The sequence below is a fragment of the Myxine glutinosa genome, chromosome 2 (assembly GCF_964187855.1).
Source record: "Myxine glutinosa chromosome 2, kmMyxGlut1.1, whole genome shotgun sequence".
In the NCBI taxonomy this organism is placed as follows: domain Eukaryota; kingdom Metazoa; phylum Chordata; class Myxini; order Myxiniformes; family Myxinidae; genus Myxine; species Myxine glutinosa.
Window position 1 is genome coordinate 33580856 of NC_136262.1, and position 17112 is coordinate 33597967.

The 17112-nt window shown below is 42.4% G+C and overlaps 1 protein-coding gene and 1 long non-coding RNA gene across 5 annotated transcripts in view; both read left to right on the forward strand.

Moving 5' to 3' along the window:
- The window catches only part of LOC137422652 (uncharacterized), a 1758619-nt gene that overhangs the window by 674796 nt on the left and 1066711 nt on the right, over positions 1-17112 (forward strand). The window lies entirely within an intron of this gene.
- Positions 1-17112, forward strand: part of LOC137421892 (tyrosine-protein kinase HCK) — a 41837-nt gene that overhangs the window by 21103 nt on the left and 3622 nt on the right. For 2 of the 4 annotated variants that reach the window (XM_068108399.2, XM_068108400.2), the window contains exons 5-10: positions 2188-2286; positions 2488-2591; positions 3047-3196; positions 3484-3636; positions 11140-11193; positions 11509-11688. In XM_068108399.2, coding sequence (XP_067964500.2) covers positions 2188-2286; positions 2488-2591; positions 3047-3196; positions 3484-3636; positions 11140-11193; positions 11509-11688 — 740 coding nt within the window. The remainder of the gene's footprint in view (positions 1-2187; positions 2287-2487; positions 2592-3046; positions 3197-3483; positions 3637-11139; positions 11194-11508; positions 11689-17112) is intronic. The other 2 variants (XM_068108401.2, XM_078773117.1) reach the window with 1 other exon arrangement.

Consider the following 17112-nt stretch of genomic DNA (forward strand, 5'->3'; position numbering starts at 1 on the left):
ATTATTAAATTTTCTGATTAATTACTTTTCAAAAAGTTACAGATTCGGATGAAACGGTGGTGGTTTAGGTATGCTATTAGCCAATTGATTAAGACATTGATTATTTTACAATTAAGACATTGATAATTATCTTAAGAACATAAGACCACCTGATGACTCGGTGCAAAGCACCATTATTATAATACTCTACTATAAAGGGTATTAATCTTTATGATTAATAAGTTAATACTATTTATTTATTTTAATTACGCAATTAATCAATCGATTATTGTGCACTGCTCCCTCCTAATTCTGGCTCCATGTGCTGCACGGCGGCATCGTCGGGCAATGTAGGCGCCCTGGCAATGTTGGGTGCTGGAGGATATGTTATTTATTTATTTGTCATGGGAGCGGTGTACTTTGAATGTAGCTCTGCTTGTTTTTATGCCACCGCTGATGAAGTCGTTGGAGGCATTACGTTTTCGGGTTGGCCGTCCGTCCGTCCATGACAGGTTTTCATTACCGCGATGGCTTGAGAATAGCTGAAGGGATCCAAGTCAAACTTGGCACAGATATGTATAAAAAGGTAAAGATGAACTGATTCGATTTTGGGGTCATGAGGCAAAGGTCGAGGCCAGAAATCATGTTAAGCAAAAATTATGTTAGCATGATAACTTGCCAACCATTAATGGGATTTTGATAAAAGTTGGTAAAAGTCTGTATTCTGATGCAAAGATGAACTGATTTAATTTTGGAGTCATGAGGTCAAAGGTTAGAGGTCATGTTAAGTAAAAATTATTTTGTTACCGCAATACCTTAAGAACGGCTGAAGGGATCACAGTCAAACTGGGTGGAATTATGTGTAATGATGTAATAATGTGTGCGGCGGAGGCATATCAGTCCACATCATGATGTAGAAGAGTGCTGTTTTCATTTTCCTTGTTTTCTTTTTCTTGTTTGTCCAGGCGATATCTCAGCCATCATTTGAGCGGAGAAGCTGAAATTTGGGCGCAATAGTGAACAGATGCTGTGGCAAAAACATTGTTTTAATTTATTCATTTCATTGATTACTTATTTAATTTTTTGAGAAATTTTTTAATTACTTCATAATTATCGATTTATTAATTACTTCTTTTTTTTTCTCATCTGGGAAATATCTCATGCACCTTTTAAGCTAAGAAGCTGATATTCGGATACAACAGTGACCAAGTGATTTGGCTATAAAGGGTGTTTCTGATTTATTGATTAATAAATTAATAGATTAATTATTTAATTTTTCAATCATTTACTTAATTCATTTATTTTCAAAAAGTTACATATTCAAATGAAACAGTGGTGGTTTAGGTATGCTATTACCAATTGATTAATAAGTTAATTATTTTACGATTAGAATTATTACGATCGATGTGCTGCACGGCGGCATCGCCAGGCACCGAAGATGCGCATTGTCGCGCGCTTGATATGTTATTTAGTTCTTCGGCATGGGGGCAGTGTACTTTGAATGTAGCTCTACTTGTTTGTATAACATTTTGAATCCCCAACGTAATCATGGGGTAGGGCAGCATTAGGTAGGTCCTGAAGCCTGGTGTTGGCTTAACTGTTAAGTTGGTTGGCTTCAGATCTTTGAGTCTGGAGTTTGAGCCCCTGTCATGCCATTAAATAATACCAGGTGGGTTGACTCAGCCTGTCATCGTTCTGAGGTCGGCAAAACGAGTACCAGCTTACTGGAAACAGGGGGCACTACTGCATCAGCGGTACAGCCACGCACCCAGCAATGACGCAACTAGCAGCCACAGGTTGCACACGATATAATAATGAGGTTGGCCCCAGAGTGTAAACCAGAGTACCATTGGGGTGGTTAGAGCACCTCATGCTGAAGGACTGGACATCGTAGACTATGAGGAGAGCTGTGAGAAGATCCACAATCCAACATCATGATGAAATCAAAGGAGAAAGTGCTTGAATGGAATTTTCTTGAACATAAGACCACATTATGCGATGGAGAAGGGTATGGTGTAAAAAGATGAGGATAGGCATGATGTGGTGATGAGACGACAAAAGGTGTGACATGATGACTACAAATTAGTGGAGTTATAAGGAAAGTTACAGTGCAAGATGATGAAAGGAGGCATTCATTGATGTGATGAGTGGCATGGTGTGACATGACAAGTACCATTGTGTGGAGTGAGAGTCCCATGATTTCCACAGTGACGGAGATTGGTGGCGAGCGAGATGTTCAAAGACCGGGAACGAAGGATATGTCCCGAGCAACTACGTGGCAAAAAGAGACTCTTTGGAGAAGGAAGAGTGAGTGAAGTGTTTTTTTTTTATCCAATATTGTTATTTTCCAGTGGATTTGATGTTGACATCGCTACGTCTGTCTAACTGAAGAGATGCTATCAAGTACCTACCTGCTGAAATCCATGTTTTGCAGTCCGACGTGTGTTTTTATTTTCTTTTATTTCATTACCCATCCAAACTCCTATCCACTTACCCCTCCACATGCAGGTGGTTCTTCCGAGGCCTAACCAGGAAGGATGCCGAAAGGCAGCTTCTCATGCAGGGGAACAAGATCGGCTCATTCCTTGTGCGCGAGAGCGAGAGCTCGCAAGGTGCGTGAAGGTCCACCTCCACCAATCCCTATCCCACCTATTCTCACTCCATTGAGGTTTATCACACTCGATACTATATAACCCAGTGGTATCATTTCACACCCTTGCACCACACGTCCACCTACTGCAACATTGGGACCCGGCAACTTTACATTGATGTTCAATGGTGGTTAGAGCACCTCATGCTGAAGAGAGACCTGATTGTTCTGCTTATTTACAGACATATATGGACATTATGCAGATATATATACATATATTGGGTAATACCAATGAATTTACTCCAGAAAATGTTAAAATCATCACGTGGGCCTATTATTTGATTGGCCAGCCTGCTTTTCAAAAAAAGCTTTAGTTAGAGAAGCAGACATTGGAAGGCACCTTCGTGGTGATGTCGTACCTAGGATTCAGCACCTATGATTGCTGTTTTATCAACCTGTCTTTCCTTTGGCTCGCAGGTTCTTACTCGTTGTCAGTTCGTGACCACACAACTGAACAAGGTGACGTTGTCAAGCATTACAAAATCCGAAACCTGGACAGCGGCGGCTACTATATCTCTGCACGGAACACGTTCAGCACACTCAATGAACTCGTGCAACACTACACCAGTGAGTGCGATGTACTTACCCTTTGTGGTGTGCATGCTGCACCGATAACTGTGGCATCTAGTGCTGCCGGTGATTCTAATAATTGCAGCCTCGTAACGTCATCATATTTACACTTCTCACATTGATGAAACTGGCTTTGATTATTGTTTATGATGAGATGTTTGAGTGCAGTTGTTTATTGTGACACGATTGTTCACAATGACTGACCACGAGCATGTCGGAAACAGAAACATGTCACCCTCGGTGTATTTTGGAATTGGACACAGCTTTTGTTCCTGTTCATACAGAGCAGTCAGACGGCCTGTGCCAAAAGCTCAGCAAACCTTGCCTGTCCGCCAAACCTCAGCGTCCTTGGGAGAAAGACGCGTGGGAGATCTCGCGAGACTCCCTCAAACTTCTCAAGAAGCTCGGAGCGGGACAGTTCGGAGAGGTTTGGATGGGTGAGTCCCATTGGCTCGACTCGTACTTAAGGCGACTCGCAAACCTTACGAGTTCAAGATTAAGCGAATTTTGACCGCTATGGCTTCTACTCTCTTCATTCCATCGTCATGTCAAATTATCTTCCACTTCTTTGGAAAATGTTTAAATGAGTCTCACTTATCTGTTTATTGTGATACTTTCTCTAAGGCCTTGTGTTTGTCAATTCTTTGGTGCGAGTTGAATTGTTAAGAGTGAAAGGAAGATCATGCTTTGGTCACCTGATCAACACTCAATTAAACTCCAAATAGATTAAAATCTTATAGTGTAAATGGGATGGTAAATACAAAAAAACATGCTATTCATAAGGAATATCAAATTAGTTCTGTTTGTAAATATCTGGGACTAACAAGGGGGCTGGAGGAACACCCGGCACTGCCCAACTGGGTAAGCTTCTCCCGGCAGGGACTTTGGGACATGTTGCACATTGAAAAGCTCTGAAGTTACGCACTGGCCTCAAGTTGGTTACCGTAAAATGGGGGGAATAGGGACAGCAAGGTGAATGGGGACACAAACTGAAAAAAAGTTCGGAAACTTTTTTCCCTGAAAATTGATAACCATACTGATTTGTTGATATTTTGGTTGAAAGTGTTCCCTTGTTTTTTTAAAAAGCAACTTATAGTCCCTATTAACCCCATATATGGGTTAAATAGGAATAAATAGGATTTTTATGGCTGTTCCTATTCACCCCGTTTTACGGGTGAATAGGGACAGTCACTAATACAAAAAAATAATAATCAAGAAACAATCCTGAGTTTCCAACTTATTGCTAAATTGATAGCTCAGATGGATGCACATAATATGCACCCATACTATAAACCACGGTGCCAATGAAAAAAATATGGGATAAAAAGCTTCTCCAAACTGTCCCTATTTCTTGATTATTATTATTTTTGTATTAGTGACTGTCCCTATTCACCTGTAAAACGGGGTGAATAGGGACAGCCATAAAAATCCTATTTATTCCTATTTAACCCATATATGGGGTTAATAGGGACTATAAGTTGCTTTTTAAAAAAACAAGAGAACACTTTCAACCCAAATATCAACAAATCAGTATGGTTATCAATTTTCAGGGAAAAAAGTTTCCGAACTTTTTTTCAGTTTGTGTTCCTATTCACCCCATTTTACGGTACCTTTTGCCTGTGGGCCGGCGGAAGCCCTGCCTGACCCTAAATCCCAATATACACTTTATAGCAGCCTTTGGTGGCCTGAAAACGGATGTCAAGGCCAACGTGTGGGAGCTTAAACCCTTGCCCAGAATCTGAAGTACCTCCATCCAAAAGTTGGGGGATCTTGGTGCTACGGTTCGTCCGTGAAAGAATAATGCACAAACACGCAATCAAACGCACAAACACTTTGAAAATGTTTACAAGGTAGTATAGTCTCTATTTGAAGGCCAGGCCAAGTGTGCCGGTAAACACCTTGTGGAAAATTATATTTCCTGTTTCCCGTCCGGACTCTGCGTACTCTTAGCGGTTTAGAAACATTCAGTCAGCCCAATGTAGTGAGTGATAAGTTCACATAGTGACCTGATATTGCTTGTTGTGATTACTATTATTATTTTTATTATTCCAAGCAGTGTGGCTGAAAGCCTATTGTTCATCCTGGGGTTTTATTATCAATATTATTTTTCCAACATATTTTGTGACATGTTTTTCTCAGATATGCTCCACTGATATACTTAAAACTTCACAGTTTGTTCTGAGATCTTGTTCTGAGATCTAGTACACATCAGCCGATTAGTTCCCTGGCTTGGTGGCCATCTTGAATTTACGGGAGGATTTTTTTTGTTTTTTTGTTTTGTATACAGAATCGAGGCTCGTGAAAGAGCTAACATTTATTTCACAAACAAATCAACCAGACAAACAAAATATATAAAAAGAGGGAGCGGAAGACAAGATGGGGAGAGAAGGAGAAGCACACAAACACAACATTTGAGGGCAGGGAGATGTGTGGGAGGGAGAGGGCTTAGGGGGAGGAGGCGTGGGAAGGGGGGGGGGTGGGAGAAGTATAAAACACAAGGACACCAAGGACTTCCAGGACAGAAGTTGGTATTTCAAAAAAGTGGATTTGGGGTGAAATTAGCGGGGGTAGAAAAGATCAAGGTTTTGGATGGGGGAAGATAGGAGATGGTGGGGAACAGCTGTTTTGAAGACCTGGAGGGTGGACTGAGATTGAAGAGAGTGAGGGAGTTTGTTCCAGAGGTGGGAGAAAAGAGGAATGAAGGAGTGAAGGTGAGCAGAGAGTCTTGATTTTGGCAGTTTAATCATAAGATGGTTGCAGGCAGATCTTGTGTGACCTGTAGGAATATTTGGGGGACAGCGCCCAGAGAGAGCTGGGGGGGCAATGCCAGAGAGGAGTCGATAGAAGACGGAAAGACCACCAACCTGCCTGCGGTGAGTGAGTGAAAGGCCCTTGGAGTTAGCTTCATCACGGGAGATTCCAATGATTCTGAATGCTTTGAACAGCGTGAAGACGAGCTTGGTGTGAGGCAGGAGCACCAGCCCAGAGGGGAGAGCAGTATTCCATTGAGCTGCGGATGAAAGCCTTGTATGTGGTGAGGAGCTCAGGTGTGCCAAGGAAGGACTTCGCACGACGGAGGATGCCCAGTCGGCAACTGGCTTTGGAGGCCAGATTTGAAATGTGGTTTTCCCAGGAAAGATCATGGCAGATAGTGAGACCCAAAAGCTTGAGTGACAGAACTGCTTGGAGAGGATTATTCAGAAAGTGGATGGGAGGGTTGTCCAGTCGGTCTTTTCGGAGAGACATCGTAAGAGTGTGAGATTCGTCAGGATTGAAAGACATGTTCCACTTGTTTGCCCAGTCTGTGATTTTGTCCAGGTCTGCAGAGAGCGAGGAGGCTGCAAATTGCCGATCTGAGGGATGAGGAATGGAGCGACAGAGAGTAGAGTCATCAGCAAAGAGATAGAGAGGGTTTTCAAGAGAGTCAGAGAGATCATTGATGAAGACCAGAAAAAGCACAGGGCCCAGAACACTGCTTTGGGGAACTCCAGCCTGAACAGAAAGAGGAGATGAGAGAAACCCATTCAGGGCCACACATTGACTATGACTAGAGAGGAAGTCCGCCAGCCATGCGTGGAGATTTCCATGTATACCAAAGGAGGAGAGTTTGGTGAGCAGAGCGGGGTGCCAGACCGTATCGAAGGCACGTGATATGTCGAGGGAGACAGCTCTAATTTCCTGTTTGGCATTGAGGACCTCCATCCATTGTTGAGAAAGCAGAAGCAGCATGTCCAGAGTAGAGTGACCAGGTCTGAAACCAAATTGATGATCAGAGATCAAGCCATTGGAGAAGAGGAAAGATTTCCTATCCGAAGCAATGATGGATTCCATGACTTTGCTGATAATTGGGAGAAGGCTGATTGGTCTGTAGTTGCTAGGATCTGTTTTTGCACCTTTTTTGTGCAAAGCGGTGATGTTGGCTGATTTCCAAGCAGATGGCAGATGACTTTGAGCAAAAGAGAGGGTGAAGAGAACAGAGAGGGAGTGAAAGAGCGGAAGAACAGCATTTTAGGACCCGTGGGCTGATGCCGTCAGGTCCAGTTGCAGAATCAGAGTCGAGGGTTGACAGAAATTTTTCCACCTTGTCAGGAGGAAAGGACACAGAGTCCAGTAAGAGTAAAAGTAAGTAAGAGTAAGAGTGGGAAGGGAAATAAAAGAAGAAGATCTTGAGCCGCTGAAGTGATCAACACGAAACTTCAAATGCATCATTGAAGGACCGGGGAGCTTCAAGTTTGCGAGGGAGAGGTGTCTCTGTGAAATAAAGTGGTGGGCATGGGACAATCCATGTTTGTTGACCATTTTTCGACATTGGGAAGTTGATAGATTTTGATGCAGAAAATTGGTATAGATTATAGGCCATAATGATTATGACTTTAACACTGGCGGCCATGTACCGTGATTCCTTCCTTAGCAACCAAGATGGCGTCCATACCAACTGAGACTCTTTTTCATCTTGTAGTTTTGCCAGTTGCAGAAATGCTGCACGGTAAGGCACCTCGTGGTTCCTTCTTTCACCTCCAGATGCTACCTTTTCTTATTTACAGGAGCGAGGCTAGTGCGACAAACATGCAGGGAATGAACGAACAGGAAAAGAAGAGAGGGAGTAGGGGAGGAAACACTGAAACTAGCAAGTAAGATGGTTGGGTGAGGAAAGGTTGATGGGGGTGATAAAGCTTTGGGGTTGGCAAGAGATGGCGGTGCACTGCTTGCTGGAAGCCCTGGAGGGGAGCGTGAGACAACAGCCTCTGGAAGTTGGTTCTCTAAGGAGTAACAGGGAATAAGGGAGTTGAGATGAGCAGAGAGCCTGGATTCTCGAAGTTTAACCAGGAGGGGGTTACTGGAAGAATGCATGTATCCTGGAGTACGACTGATAGGGAAGGTCAGAGGTCAGAGCAGAGGGCGTAATGGTTTTACTTCCTGTGTCTTGGATGTTTTCTTGTTATTTTTTCTTTATTTATTATTTTTAGTTTTTATTTTGCTTTATCCTTATATTTTTCTAACCTTCCCATATCCCCTTATCCAGAGTGGCTTTATGCTTTGTTTGGGGCGATTTCCATAAAATAAAAAAGACCGTGATGTTAGCTTGCATCTCTAGTTATTATCGTTCAGGTGTTGCACTCAAACTCATTTCTTGCGATAATCCGCTGCAGGTTCAATGCTGCCGCAGCTATCTCGTTGCAAGGAATACACCAGATGGTTTGTCTTTACCTTCCCAGTGGTAGCCTGTCCGTGGATTTCTGGAATTCGTTGAGGGTGCCAGCAATAACACGCCTCCTTATCGTCGAATGACACTTTGGGATATTTAACCCCCTAATTCTCGCAAACAGGTCCCCATCTTAACGTCCGCTCGAGGGACGGCATACTTTGTGATGCAGCACCTTCCCTATTAAGCACCAATCAGACAGTTTTGATGCACCTGTCAAATCAATCACATTTGAGCCTTATTAGCTCACCTGGAACAAAGTTCCGGGGAGCTTATGCGATGGCGCGTCGTCCGTCCGTCCGTCCGTAAACACTTGCAACTTCTTCTAGTCAGGTTCACTATGTTTTTTCGTTCAAAATCATGGTAGATTAGCAAACCTATACATTTTTGGAAACGTTATTACATGGAAAATCTGAAAATCAATGTTTACATTTGTCAATTCCGACCAATTCCATTCGACCAATTCGACCATTCGACCAATCGCTTCGATCGACCATTCGACCAATTCGATCGATTCGATTCGATTCATCGAATTCGATTCGACCAATTCGATTTGCCAATCAATTTGACCGACCTTTGCTTGTGTGGAACGGACTGTGAAAACGATGCGGACTATATTGTCGGATACGACACACAGGACGGTGATGACGAACTCTAAATGGCATATTCTGTAATCGTGTATGTTTGATGCCATTGACTGCCTGTGTATATTTTGTCATTGACTGCCTGTGTAGATGTGAAGTTATACTGACTGCATGTGTATATATGATTTTGCTGACTGCCTGTGTATGTTTGGTGATGTGAATTATTGTGACACATTTTGATGTTATTAACTGCCTGTACAAAATGATAACATGTATTTGATTATGCAACTTATCGCGAATATAAAGACAGTATTTTGCAATTCAAAACCTTTGATTCGTGTCTTACCATTCCCCATAGCACTAATTTGATACTTTCATTGGATTCCTTGTCCCTGAAAATATAGGTTTAGTATATTTTAAAAGGTTTTTCGGGTAATTAGAGGCAGAAATAGAACAAAATATGTATTTTACAGTGGCCATTTTGAAAATCCAAAATGGCCGCCATACAGGTATCTCTCCAAATGTAAACATTGATTTTTAGTTTCCTTATGCTATAACCTTTCCAAAAATGTATATGTTTGCTAATCTACCATGATTTTGAACGAAATATAATTTATTGACATAGTGAACCTGACTATTCTCCGAAACCGCTGAAGGGATTGTGACTAAACTTGGCACAAATGATATTTGTTTTGTTGTAACTAAAATTTGTTCACGGCATTCAAAAGGATCGCGGTCTAAGGGGGTCTACCGGGGTCAACGTCGGTCCAGGTTTGACCCCCCAAAATAGGAATTTACTTTTTCCTCTGAACCTACACACACGATTTTGATGAAACTTCACCACAACATTCACCACCCGGGATGTACCAATGTTTGTTCATGGCATTAAAAAAAATCTGCCCCTTTGGGCATCTATGGGGGGTTGCCACCCAAAATAGGTATTTGCTTTTTTCTCAGAAACTACACACGTAATTTTGATGAAACTTTACCACAACCATCACCATCCGTGATGTATCAATGTTGGTTCACGGCATTAGGAAAATTGGGGTGTCTGAGGGGGTATACGGGGTTAGGGGGGGGGGGGGGGTTGCCCCCCCAAATTTGTTTGTTTGTTTGTTTGAAGTCTTATGATAATGTTAGTATGATTCTACATGCTGCCCTGTCTTCTAGCAACCATTGAAATTGGTTTAAAATACCTTTAATTAGTGCAGTATACTGTTTATTCTACCAGATGAGCACCAAATATGTATTTTTGAAATATGTATTCTTTATTTGTATGAAATATGTATACATTATACAATATTTGAAATATGTATTCTCAACAATGAGACCTTTTCTAACTACCTTTCATGACTGTTCCGTTATGTGGCCTGCTAAACGAAAATTAGACGAGATTCTAGAAAATCATCGGAGATGTTTGTGAAGGTATTGAAATGATGAAAAACACACGTTGAGCTTTGCGTTTGCCATACGCTAACCTTCATAAAGACACTGAGGAATGTGAGTTATGTCACACTTAACTTGTGTTTGAATACCTTGATCGAGTAGGCATAGCATACGCTCCCTTTTCCGCAAATACCTGTTGCTGAGCATGAAATATACATTGGCAAAACTGTATAATGAGCACGCAGTCGTTTGTGAAGTTCCTGGAAAATGTTACTGCTTGTACTTGCAACGTCTGCTGTGGCTTCCCTATTGTGTGGGTATAACAGGAAGCGACACTATTCCCACCCTCAGGGCAGGCCGAGCGGAAATGCACCAAGCATATCTGACAGATATTGGTGTGGCTCTCGGAGGATAATACTGTCTGTTCCTATCGGCCTGTATTTACTCGTTCGGGTAATGGAAAGTGAGCTGGTAGAGCGAAGTAGAGTAGAGCGAAGAGCGAAGAGGTGAAATCGGATAGAGCGAAGAATCGAGGAGTGTGCAGGGAAATTTTAAGGTGTTGTAAGTGGAGAAACAAAGATTGTTTGGGCATCTATGGGGGGGCAGATGGTGTAAAAATGGTGTAAATGGTGTAAAAATGGCCTAGCTGAGTAAGGTCTCGCAACTTACTGTTATACGACCAAATTATCAACAGTTCATAACTAAGTGTAGCTGTCCAGTCCATAAACTCAAGGCTGAAGTATCGACCATATCTGATGTCTTCATAGGGAATGGCACTGCCAATGTGTGCCCATGTGTTCCTGGGCAGGGAGGGCTATTATGTGAGTACAATAAGCAGATGGTGAGACCCAACATTGTTATCATAATCGACATTTATCTGTCCCAGCATCACCTGACTGCACTCACACCTTTCCATGTACCACCATTTTTGGGGGGAATTACCTACAGTTGTTATTGTATGGTGCCAGTAGGGTGCGCTGCAGCATGGAGCATGCTGCTAATCCGTCGGTATTGCCCATACTCCTTTATGGATGTGAAAGGGAGCAAATGGAGGAGCGCAACAGGATACACGCAGAGCACAAGTACTTTACTTTGGAATTCTTTTTTGTAACAATAGATCAATATCTTCCCACCAGGGACGTACCTCAATCGAACCAGAGTGGCCGTCAAAACCATGAAGCCCGGAAGCATGTCACCAGAGGCCTTCCTGGAGGAAGCAAACCTGATGAAAAGCCTTCAGCACGACCGCCTGGTGCGGCTGCACGCCGTTGTCAGCAGCGAACCCATTTACATCATCACCGAGTTCATGGAGAAAGGTGCGCGGGCCAACGGTAGCGGGTCTCGACGGTCTGAATCAGGACTTTTAGCACATGTTCAGTAAAAACTAGAACGCCACTCAGTAGAGCGCATACTCCCGCCGTGGGTCAAGTTGGAATAGTACGATTTCACAAAAGTTTGAGGGAGTAGTTCAGTGACAACACAAGACAAGACAACACAAGACAGACACTGCACAGATATATATATTTAGAATATATAGAAGATAATGTTAAAAATAACAAGGCAATTTCACTTACATTTTCGGATTCAGCGTTCAATTCTATATAAGTGAGTGTATTTTGAGGCATGTGTGACTTCAAATAAAATTGTAAGCCAGGAAAACTTTCGTTTCATTCCTTAGGGATACAACATGTAAAACTGGCCCAAACGTCAAAACAAAACTCGCTCATTTTAAGTCGTACAAGCTAATGCGACCACTCATTCTTCTGGGAAGAATCCCGTGCACATGTTGGTCACACTTATAAGTCACCTAAGTCTTTATAAGTTCATCAAATATTGACACCGCGATTGACATTCGCTGAGGTAAATGTTGATCTCTTCTGAGGTAAAAAAAAAAAAAAAGAGAAAAAAAAGCAGTTTTAAAGCATTATACGTATCAAACGATACATTTTATGAAACGGGGAGACCGAATACACACTTTGGTGGTTTTAAAATGACAGAATATGTCTTTATTAGAAAGAAAAAAAAAAAGAACATTGAAGACGACGCTGCTAACAACATACACCGCTCTAACGCATAACCACGAGTTTAAACTACATTTACAACAAATATGAAAACTATTTTCATATCACAATGTTAAATATAGAATATATAGAAGATAATGTAAAAAAAAAAAAGAGCCCTATCTTCCAATGGTAAACAATCCTTCAAAAAATTCCTGGATCGGGAATAATATCCTAAGCTTCACCAAAAATTAATCAATTCTTCCTTATCCCAAGGGCAATCATCCCACCAACTTTCATCCAAATCCGTTCAGAACTTTTCCAGATATCTTGTTCACAAACACACGAACACACACACACAGACGGACACGATCGAATGCATTACTCACTGGCAGGAGTAACAAAGAGACCACACAGTTTTACCACCCACATTATCCTGAAGTCATGTAAATATTATTGCCTCCCTGAATTAATGAGCTAACTCGGTTTAAAATGACAATCTCATAGTTCCATGGTAACCCCCCCCTCTGAGAATCCAAATCCTTAACACTACTTCCGCTATTAGAATGATGCCGGTGTAGTGGAATCAGCATTGCACCCAAGTTTTGTTTTTGCTTCCTCTTTGGACACTACACCTTCATTCTTGTGTTATACCTGTAGTTTAACCTTCCTAAACTGACTTTAAAAAATGTTAAATTATTTAAATTAAGAAAGCTCTTCAGTTTCCGTGACATAAGCCCAGGGCCTGCAAGAGGTACTTCATCACTCACTGCCCCCAGATGCTCTCTGAAAGCCACTCGTTTGCAATAATGGCAAAATAAGTAGCTAATTAAATGATGACAAATATATAATTGAAAATTTAATATGAATTAACTAAAACATGGCGTCGAGATGCGTTTTGCACGAACGGCTTCTGGTTTTACACTTCGTTACCATGAAGTGATGTGCAAAATGATGAACTGCAGGCAGACAGTTAATCTGGCATGTTTCATTCAGCTCACTGATTGTAAAGATTGAAAACCTCGCACTCAATTTGTCATCAGGTTTTCTAATACGTCATTGACAACTCCAGTCTTATTCGTGTATTAGTAAGCACATTTACTCTTTACAATCTCAATCTTCATTTTTTTTCCCCCCCATTTATTGCTTTCACCTGGATCAGGTTCGCCCGTCATCTCGTCGCTGACCTTCACGACATCCAGATGACGATGACTCGTTTTTTCAAATCCACAGCTGTTGATTTCATAAATCATGATTATGATTGTGATTTTATGACTGATATATGAGCCTAGAAGGATGCGCACTCGCCTCTGCCTTGTCTAGCCTGGGTTCGAATCCTGACCCAGCTATAAACTGCCGCACTGGTGTTTCGCAGGCAGGGCGATTCATCAATGTGTGTGGCATCCACCAGGTGGCCGTTAAGCCGGGGGGCCTATCTGCCTGCATTGTTCATTGAAGGACATGTCTTTCGTGAAGAATATGCGGATTATCGCGAGCCCCCTGAACAAATTCCAAATTGCTGCCCTGACTGACTGCAGCTAAGGTAATGGCAAACCTCCCAGTGTAACCCTTGCCTATGAAACTGCTTTGGTAGCACCAACACTTTGTAAGGAGTCTGGTACATTGATTATGAGGATGACGATTGTGATCTTGGAAAAAATTCGTTAATATATTGTCCTCAAAATTTGAGCCTGGTGTTGGCTTAGCAGTTAGGGTGCCGGCTTAGCGGTTAGGGTGCCGGCTTAGCGGTTAGGGTGCCGGCTTAGCGGTTAGGGTGCCGGCTTAGCGGTTAGCGTGCCGGCTTAGCGGTTAGGGTGCGGGCTTAGCGGTTAGGGTGCCGGCTTAGCGGTTAGGGTGCCGGTTTAGCGGTTAGGGTGCCGGCTTCGCGGCTAGGGTGCCGGCTATGCGGTTAGGGTGCCGGCTTCACGGTTAGGGTGCCAGCTTAGCAGTTATGGTGCGGGCTTGGGATCCTAGGATCCTGGGATTGAATCCCGGTCGATCGCTGAATTAACACCAGGGTGGTTGACTCAGCCTGTCATCCTTCCCAGGTCAGCAAATTGAGGACCAGTTCACTGGTAATTCCCTGTGTGTCGCAAGAGGCGACTAACAGGGTTGGCAGCAGGAAGAGCGTCCGGCCGTAAAACACTGCTTCAAAAAGGGGACCACGGTGCCCGAAAAAGGCCAACCCCCTGCTTTGTGGGGAAAAATGGCCTCGAAAGGTGGTTCATATTGTCCTCAAAATTTCAATTGTTAACCTGCGCACGTGAAGGAAACAGCATGGTTAAGCGATCAGCTGTGGTCGTACATATGCCATATGTGCGTACGTGCATGTCTGCATTTAAAAAAATCATTTTCTCTGCAACCTTTGGTCCGATTGACACAAAACTTTGCACCGTAGGAGTGCCTCCTCCTGTAGAATTTTTTTTTTGTGATAATTATGATGTCATATGTCACGTGGTACAGCTGCCATCTTGGAAAAACGTTCCACCTCTATATCTCCGAAACCACTCAATGGAAAAAAATTAAACTTGGCTCATTGTCAAGTACTCCAGATGGGGAATAAGATATGTTAATGATGATGTCATCGGTGCCTTCATTATGACATCAGAATTCGACAAGTACAATGCTTGATCTAATCAGTATGAAATTTCTATTTTCTCTGCAACTGTTAGTCCAATGGACACAAAATTTTCCCCATAGGAGCGCCTCATCCTGTGGAATTTTGTAATAATTATGATATCATAGATCACATGGTACAGGCGCCATCTTGGAAAACCCGAAAAACGTTGCACCTCTCTTATCTCTGAAACCGCTCCATGGGAAAAATTGAAACATGGTGCATTTTAAAGAACTCTGCATGTGGAATAAATTTTGTTAACGATGACGTCATTGGTGCCTTAATTATGACGTCATAATTCGACAAGTACAGTGCCTAGTCCGATCAGTTTGAAATTGAGTGTGATCTATGTAGCAATTATATTGGAGAATGTAAATTCATGATGCCATCAGTCACGTGGTCTGGCAGCCATATTGGATCTTAGCAAAAAAAAACCTTTAAAAAACAGAAGATTTGGCTCACACCAAGTTGACTGCGCAGGGTATTCATTCTATGAATATCATCTGGTTGATCATGTAGCTCCTGTCCCAGTTTTATAATCTACTTGTACTTCCTGATTAAGTAATACCTACAAGCCTGACCTTCAATAAGCCTCCATTCTCCACTCGTCTCTGCCTCTACCTGTCCAAACAAAGAATGTTAACTCAAATGCTGCTTATGCAATCGACTCCTCCCTTTCCTCTCTGAATGCAGGCGTTTCATCTGTAGTTTAAAGCACAATAACCAGAACCCCGAATCTCGCTCGAGATGTTTCAGTTTGTCTCACTAATCCGATTACTTCCCCTACCAATTGCCACGCAATTCCATTTACGAATACTCGAGCCATTCCAGGAATTATCCCGGGGACTGCGATCGTTTTGTGTTTGCACAACCAACGTTTCCATTGCAACGTGTGATTGGCACAGCTGCCATCAGGAAACCTACATATGCGGTTGCTGTCATCCACCACGAATTCACCGTCTTCATGTCAAATACCTGACGGATAACGTGAGCTCACATATTCATAATGTCAGCGTTATGTACAGTGTTGGAGATTGTTCGTTGAACTTTGCCTCCCTCGATGGTGACAAATTGTGGTTTCAAATTTCCCTTTCATTTGCTAACGCGGCCCCACAGGTGTGGGTTCTCGAGGTTCAGGCCAATATGTGCGAACTGGTTTGTCCCAAAATCAGCTTCGGTTCCGAGTTTGCTTTGTGATCTATAAGAGATTTGAGTTACAATTTGCACCCAAATCAATGATTCAAGCATCAGGGTGTCGTGTTCACTCAGAACCTCGACGTGTGTGGTTATTCAATGTTCGCCAGGAGGCGCTAGATATCTTACAGTTGTTGCTTCCACTTATAGGAATGGTGATATACTTAGTTGCGAATTAATTTTTTTTTTAAATTAACGACTACTGAACACAAATGGTATATGTTTCCCGATAAAAGGTGGAAATCTTATACTCGCGCATTGTACGAGTCAGAATTATTTTGTCATTTCATCTCCTTCCGTCCACCTGCTGGACTTGCACCAAAATCGTGTGTTCATGGAATATTGAGTAATTGTTCGTGCATGGGAGGTGCATGCGAGGGGGCGGGTTGGAGGGAAGCGTGGTGCTCGGGGTTGGTGGGGGAGGGTTGTGCTCCACATGGCATTTGTCGTTTGTGTCGTCTCACAAAGAGATATTGTGAAATGGCACATACATTTGGTAAAGAATGTACAACCGAATTAAACCGGAGATATGTCAAATTTTTTCCATTTTGGAAAATTGACCCAGCACGAAGCGTCTGTTTGATTTCATTAAATTCCCCCTACAAGTGCTGATTAAACATGTTCTTTTTCAGACATCATATTTTCAGGGGGCTTCTAGGAATGAAATGCGCACCGTGATCCCAGAATTGGCAATTAATTTTGTTGCTTCAATATTTATCTTAAGTAAATAGTTGTTCCATGAATAAGAAAATGTTTTTTCTTACTCACTACCACTGGGAATGCAATGGAAAACTATGAAACGCACCCGGTGTATTTCCAGGACTAGAAACTGCTGCCCTGGACAGTGAATCCTGGGTACCGGACTCTACGTGATGATGAAGATTATTATGATGACGATGTTTGTTACTACGTGTGAAATTCGAACGAAA